Source organism: Dreissena polymorpha, chromosome 4 (genome assembly GCF_020536995.1).
Source record: "Dreissena polymorpha isolate Duluth1 chromosome 4, UMN_Dpol_1.0, whole genome shotgun sequence".
NCBI lineage: Eukaryota > Metazoa > Mollusca > Bivalvia > Myida > Dreissenidae > Dreissena > Dreissena polymorpha.
The window spans coordinates 6153951-6163296 of record NC_068358.1 but is presented as its reverse complement, the minus strand read 5'-3'; the positions used below and the strand labels follow the sequence as shown (position 1 = coordinate 6163296).

Genomic DNA, 9346 nt, shown 5'->3' with positions numbered 1-9346 from the left:
ATGTGTTAAAGGGAACTTTAAATAAGACTTAAACAACATGCTAGTATTTTAGGCTGGTTCTCACTCATGGATTGAAGTGTGCTAAATATGAAAATCAATACATTAGTGCCTATAGGTCATTGTCTGGAAACATATAGCATGTCCGGCTAGAGCGATGATCAACACTCAGATTACAAACGGGTAAATTCAATTCAATTCCATGTCCCGACGTCTGTATTTTTGTTGGGCATCTAACCCGATAAAAAGGTCATCCCCAGAGTTGTTTAGCAAGTTTTCCGCCATAACTCTAGACCGCGCGATACTTTAATGATCACACTTATAGAGTGTAAACATTGATTCTACCACAACAGTCATATGTGTCTAAATAAAATATATGCAATGCATTTATACACAGGTCAAATGGAAAGTTGTTGTACACGAACATTAAATGTATTTATACGTTTTAATTTAGTGTTACACTTCTTCCTTTATATATCTTGGTAGGACATAGAGAAAACAGTTCAATTAATGCCACCCGCTCTACTTACGGGAAACAAGTTCACTATTCCTAATAGTACGGTGTGCCGTAAGTGGCGCTATAAAGGCTGCATTTTCGCCCTTTTGATTACGAGGCAAGAGCGCGAGGCAACGATACGGCGGAGCAAATCACGATGCGAGAACACCAGGACGCAATGCGAAAACCCGATATCTCGATGTGAGATCGCGATAAAGCATCGTAATATCGTGTCTTCGCATCTCGATCTCAAGAAATCGCCCTTGTTTTCCAAAGCTCAAAGTTGCGAAGACACTATTTCAGAAAACGGTATTACTATAGCAATCTCGAATGATATCATCGCAAGCTCGAATCGTGATATCGCCATATCGCACAATAATTTCGCAACCTCGCGGTGTGAGAAACAACAATACTTAATCAGGATTTTAAAATCGCGTCGTGGTTCCCATCGTCGGAAATGAAGGTACATTATCTGTTGTCACTACAGCATAGACCGCAGTGTAACTAGCCGGCATAATTTCGTTTTCATAAAGATTGATGAGCCAACAATGTATAAAACATTTTCGAAATTCATTTCCATCGTACATCCTCAATAGTTTCACATTGTTCGAGGCCATTCAACGCTGTTAAATTTAATGTGCTGTTAAATTTAATAAATGCATTGTTTTTCTCGGATAAGGGTGGCTCTATGAAATGGCTGCACAAGACATTATGTCTACATGTATTTGTAACGGCCGTTGCAGCCCATACAAATCATGTATATAAATAAGGGATGGTATGATCTTAACATAATAAAAATATAATAGCTATATAAAATAGACATATCTGAACTGACTCGTCTGCACAACCGGAGGGCTGGATCGCAAAATTAATATCGCGATGCCCCGCACCCGACCTATGCTCCGGCGAGATCACGATAACACGATGTGAGAATTTAATATATATTTCGTTATATCTCTTCGTTGTTTCGCAATCTCGCATCTTGATTTTACCTCGCATGGCAATATCGTGCCTTCGCACAGTGTTGTCGCGTTCTCGCCCTTGTTATTCGGAAGTAAAAAACTAGGATGCGAGAGTGCTATATCAGGCTCACTATTACGATCTTAAGTATATAGAACTTTCGTTATCTTATCTTGATTTCGGTCCTGTTCCTTGTTATCCAGAGGTCGATAATGCGAAACAACGAGTGCATCGACCTAACGGAACACCGTTAAAATAAGACATAATGTTTATATTGTATAGTAGCTCATGTACACAAAGGCTATCATTTACAAACTAATATGTGTGTCGGCCTTACCTAAATGGGCCATTGTCGGCATATAACAATGCTAGTTAAGAGTGTATGTGCTTTATGATCGGTCGTTTAAAGTGCTGTAACGCATGTCTGATTACTCATACAATAGAGTTTCGTCAAGACATAATAAACTTTTGAAGACCATTATACAATTCATCAAGCCCAGAACGGATTCACTTTAAAAGGTATTGTTGAGCCGCGCTCTGAAAACAACGGGACTTAATGCAAATTGCGTAAAATGTCGTCCCAGCGTAGGCTCTGAAGTCCGCACAGATAGATAGATTCTTTATTTCCTCCATTCATGGAGAGCTTAACACATTTACAACAAGTATTTACATCATTAATGTATACAATAGATAGTAATATATGTATATTAATATATGTACATGCATATAAACAACAATAGAGAGACGATTTTATAATTAGCACACTCACAAACTAACAAACTAGTCTCAGCAATAGGATTGTTTATTGATTATTCAGGCGATTGTCATCTGTAGTTGATAGCGTCATTTCAAACAACGTTACGATTTGTTCTAATGGTGTCTTTCGTGTTAATTTTATAAAACACTGAAACCCCTTTTGGTAAATGACAGCATCCCAAAGTGATTCACGTAACAGTTCCCTTTTCGAACAAAAACACACTGAATGAAGTAGTTTGTTTTCCGTGTGTATCCCACACAATGAGCACACTGTTGGCTAATCAGGGATATTACTTCCCGCTTTAATTGCATATATCGTTTCAAGGAAGTCTCTTCCTAGAGAATATCCGATTAATTAATGAAGTCTGCTTTTCCCAGAACACTGCTCAGTGTTTTTGTGTTTTGTTTTCAGTATGTACGAGTTCCACTTGTTCAAAGGGTTTACAGACAATACAGTGCGAGTATGGGTGCTGCGGGAGTGACTTAGGCACGTACTGCTGCGCGTAAGTATACAGCTACTACCGCATTCAATAGTGTTTTATTTTGAGGTATACAAAAAGAGACACAACAATTTCATACTTTGATGTCATAAGCAAAAGTGTTATTTTCTTTAACCACGCGATGTTAAGTTTTGCCTTTCTTTTACATGCACACACTTGTCCAAAAGTTGATAAAAAGTCCATTTTTATATATTGCCACTAAATCGTCAATCATCGTGAAATTTGTGTTTGAAACTTGCCATTCTAGTTACCCAAAGCTTGAGTCTGCATGACCTAGAATCCTCACTTTCGTGCATGAAATGCCCATCATGCCAGTTTGTTAGAAGGCATTGGTAGTTCAATTTAAAGAGCTTGTTTCAAAAATATATACAAATGCCATCTTGGTACCGCATATTATAATCATGACATACCTTTTAAGCATTAATCACAAGGAATATTACTCAACTCAACTCAGTTTATTAAGTAAGTAAATGCCTTTGGCCAAAATTACACAGCATTTTGAACAAAACATAACATATGTTTGTAGTTGCGAACACATCATCTTAAATTTAAAATATATAAACGTGAAATTGTTTATTTTCAAGATGATGAAATTACGTACATACTTTCAATAGTGAACCATTATCTGTTGTGCTCATCAGACTATCAAAGTCACGTACAGTATTTCCACCCATATACCAGTTATATAGAACTTCCCTAAGGTCAACATCAATTAACTAAATTGAAAGAATGCATGTTAATCACAATCAATAATATATGTATTATTTTCGTTAAAACAAAATTTACATATTCTCAAATTATATGCAACATGCAACTGCATACCAACTTCAATATTTAATTTGAGGTTGGAGCACCTACACTTGGCAAAGGTTGTCTAATATTTTAGTGGAATTTCCAACTACAAATACCTTTCGGTGTTAAGTAGAGACTGATAGTTCTTATAATGGTTACCTCTAGACACATTTGTTATGTCATTGTTCCAATTGTGGGTGACTCATTCAATTTATACGCAAACGAAAGTGGTATGCAAATAAATCTACGTTGTCAACATCCTGGGAGATCCAAACGACCCCGAAACCATACATAAATATTAAGTATTTTACATTCGTTTTCAAGTAATAACGCCCAGGTTATCTATTGATATTAACACATTGCATAACAATTATTGTATGTTTAATCAGTTATAAGCATCATTAACAGGTTACACCAATAGGTTATGGAATTTACAAAATATATCACAGATTAAGGCAGGCGGCCGGGCAACATTTGTATTTGTATTTTTACTAGCATGCAATGGCGTTTATAAAATTTATTTTGGACAGTTTCAATGGTACATGTATTTACATATACGTAGCCCCATACCTGTGAGCCGGTACACACTATTTGTTATGATAACTCTTTAATAGGAAAGTTTCAAAAAGTCGTTTTATACCTATAGATTAAGATTATTGCTTTTTGGGGCGTGTGGGCTTAGTTAATCGTGCGCCGCGTTCCACGATAATTGTGTGTAAACAATAAACCCCATATATATATATATATATATATATATATTCCGCTGTGTCTAACATAGTGTTAGGGTAGTTAATGAATCCTTATCGGATCCTGCCCAAATACAACTATGGTTTCATGTTTGTAATAAATGTTCATGTAGCTGTCCCTTCTGTGTATGTGAACTGTTCCATGATTGGAAGATGTGAGAAGAAAGTATGGGGTATATAACTCTGAATGAAACATCTTTTTTGGGGGATGGGGATTTCACAGTATGTCTGCTTCATTCTGCACCGTAGCTAGGCGCACACGCCAAAGTCTCCAATAGGAATATGTCTGTCTGTTTGTCTGTTTGTATGTCTGTGTATCTGGTGTAATTTTCGTACCACGATATATCCACAGCTCGTAATTTATTAAAGGTCCGCCGTTTAAAAAAAAATTATTGAAGTTTTATTTTACCTGAATTAATATCTACTACCGTATCAATGCTTAATTGATTACTTACGTTTAATTGTTGTTGAACTTTGAAGGCCGTTTCAGCACAGCCATGAATATCATCCGAAAACATGAGGCATACAATGTAAGGTATTTCATTTGAAACAAAATTTCCAGATCCACACGTTTCACGTAGCATTGCTGATAATACATCTATAAATAGAGAAAATATATTAGAACTGGTCTTGTCCACCTGGTGGGTACGTATTTTACAGGGCAAAAACAACAAAAAACAACAACCTCAGGTACAGTAATTTGAAAAGTGTTTCTATATTTCGCGGCAGTATTAGCTGTACTATGTACTTAAACACAGGAATAGAATGAGCTGTACATATTTTTTTGTTTGGACGTTAATTAAGTTACCTTTAGTTCCCCTTCTTTGAAGTGCTCGGAACATTACATATAAATATATAAGCAATATAATCTATCCGCCTTTCTTAACAAATATTTTGAGCCATCGGCTGAAGGCAAAACACATATATCTGTAGGTGAATAGCCGGCCCAAATCCCTGCAGGGGATTCATCAAATTGATTTTTTTTATTCCGCCCCTTCACGTTATCGTTTATTTAATATACATATAACTATTTTGTACATTTTATTAGTACAAGAGATACAGAGATAGTTTCCAAGAATATGTATAGGTCCAGAATTATAAATTGGACCCAAGTTTCATGAATATAACCAAAATTAAAAATCGATTAAAAATTAATTCTAAAAAGGTTTAATATTGTTTAAAGATTTTTTTTTTATTTTAAACTTTGCTGGTTTTCCATCTATGCCATTGCTTTTATAATTTTTTAATGTACGAAAGTGAAATTCGACTTCTGCGAGTGTAAGAGGCGCATTTAACGAAAGCAAATGAGCGTTTATGGTATCTGTGTTATCGTTTTTTAAACGAAAAACACCATAAAAGCGAAAAATGTCTTCCCTGATAAGCCTGTGCGGACTGCAAAGGCTAATATGGGACGACACTTTACGCACATGCATTATGTCCAGTTTTCTCAAAACACGACTCATATATTCGATCCTTATACTCCTTCAAATCAGATAATAAATTTGAAGTTCGAAATTTAAGTACATATGTGTATTTTTTAAGAATATCACATTGTTAATCCGACCAAAGTTGCTGTTATTATCGTTTGTAATGTTGTAATACTAGCATATTTTTGCCTGCCTCGCAGTTGACAACGTTAATTTTGTCAATAGCAACTCTATTTGTATAAATGAAATTCATAACTATATAAGGATGTTCATTGAAGAACGTATTTATACGAACGCGAAAGCAAATCGTTGTTACGATTGATATTTATTTGCGCGTGCTACTTCTTTATGATTATTCATATCTTTGCGATGGTTATTGATGTGTTCCAAGTTTATTTGACAGTTCACCGGAAAATGATCAGACTCTAAACGGTCAAGTACCTTAAAGTCAATAATTTTCGCAAATAATTTTGAGGAGGCAATCATGTTATCTACAACACCTGCCTATTCTATTTAGAAAAAAATATGTCAAAGACACAGCATTCAGAAGCTAAGACTTTTCCAAAATCATACCTCTTTAGTTATCTCTATTCGATCAAATTACTGTGATGTTATTAAAGTAATAATTCTTATGCCATGACCCTTCCACGAATGAGATCTCCTTACTTCATGTTTCAAGTTGACACTTTTTGAGTTTCCGACATTGGAAAAGATTCATATACATAAAAAATACAAATAATCGACGAGGGTAATGTTAGTGTATTCCGAACGTATTTTCAGAATCTCCACGAGCGTGTTGGTGGTCGCGTGCGTTGTAAGCGCGCTGGTGCTAATCGCCGTCATCGCTGCCCTCGTGATCTGCATCTACAAGCACTGCAAGGACAAGGAGCAGACGAGAGTGCGCCAGCTGAGACTGCAGGAGCAAGAAAATGGTACAAGTCGCGTTCTGTGAAAAGTGGGCTTCATGCATGTGCGTAAAGTCCGTACAAGCTCATCAGGGACGAAACATTCCGCTTTACGGAAGTTTTCGTTTAAAATGAGACTCTTTGAACGGAAATCCAGCCTATGCGGAAAGTGACATCCCTGATTAGCCTGTTTGGACAGGTATTTAGCCCAGTTTTATCGGGACGAGGCTCGTAAAAAGGTTTTCATAAAAATGACCCCCTAAACCAGCCTTTGGACACAAATGTTCTGAGTCTAATCGCGTGAGTTTAAACAATTCCTAGGTAAAACCAGCGCCCGTTTTAACCACTTGCAGAACCAGTTCAAATTGTACATTTTCGAAACCGATCCAATTTAAACAGTTCCCAGTTAAAAGCGGTCCCAAATATCATTGCATTACGAATGGACCGGTCAACAAATGCGAAAGATTGTGTTATATTAAGTTAGTACAGGTATTGTTATACCGGCTGTTTCATTAAAATGGTGTGGGTTTAATCAGAGGATATGTACTTTAAATAGTATTATGTGTGCTTGATTTAGTATGCTGTGTGTAAGTGATGGCATGTTGTGTGTTTGTGATGGCATGCTGTGTGTTTGTGATGGTATGCTGTGTGTTTGTGATGGTTTGCTGTGTGTTTGTGATGGTATGCTGTGTGTTTGTCATGGTATGCTGTGCGTTTGTGATGGGCGGACGGGCAGACAAACAAACCAGGCACACACACATAAAGACACACAGACAGACGCACGGACACACGGAAATACGGATATACGAACGGTGGTCCATACGTATGACGTAACCAGACCTTTGACAAGAACCGAGTGTTCCGAATGAAAATAGCGCCAACTTACATCAATGCGAAGGAAAAGGACATCAGGTTAGATAAACTCACAGGATGGTACAACAAACACACGCATACTTAAACGAACACACAGCATACTATGACAATCACAAAACATACTATTATAAGCACATATAATATGATTTCAACCCACATCACTTAAATGAAACAGCCAATATATCAATAGTCAACGGAAGACGAGGCGTCACATAGTATTCTCATATGTATTTCATGTATAAGTATTTATACAGAGCATGGTTATTTTGTTTCCGATATAATAATATGTGACTATATTGAAACATGACTTTAAACTTTTTTTAAATGTACGTTTTCGCAAAATGACTTACAAAATGGATGATATTTGTGACATCATACTATTTTTTGTAGTCATCCGTCGAGTGTTTGAACCACCTAAACCACCAGAGTACGTACTGTCTCCCCCTGAGTATAGCGAAGAAATGCCCGAATCTCACTTCCGACCACCTACCGTTTCCGGTCGTGCTCCCGCCAATAGACGTTTCCGCGCTACGCCATTCCCAAGCCGCGCGGCCGACTATAATGAAGGTATGGTACCCGGCGAGGTAGCAATTACATATCAGTCCGGCCAACACCCAAGCTCATACGAGTCCAGACAACACCGCAGCAGACGCAATGGAAACGCCGGAATAACGAATGTTGACATGCCTCCGCCGTATTCGGAGTTTGTGCTAGGCCAGATTCCGTCGAATAGGCGAAACCATCGGCGGTTTATCAGAACACCGCCTGCCGAAGAATCCGAAGAATCCCGGAACGAAACGAATCAAGGAACATTATCAGACATTAACATGGTAATTAATAATGGCCGACATGGAAGTGCCCGCGAGGACCACGCTGCAGCCATTGCCACAGCACCCAGTGATTCACAGAGCAGTGAGAGCACGCACGAAATCGAGCCACGCGTAGAATCTCGAGCGGAGACTGTGCTGAGGATACTGCGACCGTCGCGCATTCCGACGCGCATTGAAGGGATGCCCCCGGCGAATTATCGAAGAGATGCCACTGCGCAATCACGTACTTTGGGTACAGAGTCCAGGCAGAGCCGCACTCTGGGCCCACCCGGCTTCCTCCTGGCACGTGTCGGAAGTATTGAAGAGGATGATGACATCGAACATCTGGACATTGTTTAAACATGCCTATGTAATTAAGATGATTTCTTATTGCAAGTTTGATCTCAGAACCCGTGCGTGTCTTATTTATTTTAGACTTCTTCTGAGAAAACTGGGCTTAATGCATGTGCGTAAAGTGTCATCCCAGATTATCCTGAGCAGTCCGCACAGGCTAATCGGGGACGATACTTTCCGCCTAAACTTGATTTTCGGTAAGGAGGGACTTTCTTTAAACTGAATATACCATAAAAGCAGAAAGTGTCGTCCCTGATTAGCCTGTGCAGACTGCACAGGCTTATCTGGGACGACACTTTACGCACAAGTATTATGCCCAGTTTTCTCAGAACGCGACTCATTTGTCCAGTGTGTCTGGAAATTATCAATCTCGCCGTGAGGCTAATGCCAAAGCAAGAAGGAATATTTATTATTTCCAGTCTGTTTTGTTCCAAAATGAAAATACAAAAGGAAGCTCGTGAACAATAAGTCTTTGATTGAACCTATCACCATTGCTGGGAAATGGTGGCTACGTTGTTGTTCTTTTTTTGTATGTGTTGAAGCATAACATTTAACGATTGCAATAATTATTGCTTAGGTTGTTTAAATTACTAATTGCTTATACAATTTATCAATAAATACATGTATTTACGTTTATAATTGTGCCATATATATGCATATGCATAAATGTATCTATTGTAACCATCTCAATAATCTATGCATGTTCGGATACATGTATTCTAAGTTGAACT

At 37.9% G+C, this 9346-nt stretch overlaps 1 protein-coding gene across 1 annotated transcript; it reads left to right on the top strand.

Moving 5' to 3' along the window:
• Window positions 1–507: 507 nt before the first annotated feature.
• LOC127877026 (uncharacterized) lies at window positions 508–9086 on the top strand. Its single transcript, XM_052422608.1, has 4 exons — window positions 508–565; window positions 2622–2712; window positions 6455–6606; window positions 7843–9086. The coding sequence occupies exons 1-4, from the start codon at window positions 508–510 to the stop codon at window positions 8619–8621; spliced, it is 1080 nt and encodes a 359-aa protein (XP_052278568.1). The 3' UTR covers window positions 8622–9086.
• Window positions 9087–9346: the final 260 nt, after the last annotated feature.

What these genes read in the sequence shown, in the direction of transcription:
- LOC127877026 (XM_052422608.1), top strand. Translation starts at nt 508, where the DNA reads ATGCCACCCGCTCTACTTACGGGAAACAAGTTCACTATTCCTAATAGT. An exon ending in TCCTAATAGTACGGTGTGCC is followed by an intron (nt 566 to 2,621) that starts GTAAGTGGCGCT and finishes TTTTGTTTTCAG; the next exon opens with TATGTACGAGTTCCACTTGT. An exon ending in ACTGCAGGAGCAAGAAAATG is followed by an intron (nt 6,607 to 7,842) that starts GTACAAGTCGCG and finishes TATTTTTTGTAG; the next exon opens with TCATCCGTCGAGTGTTTGAA.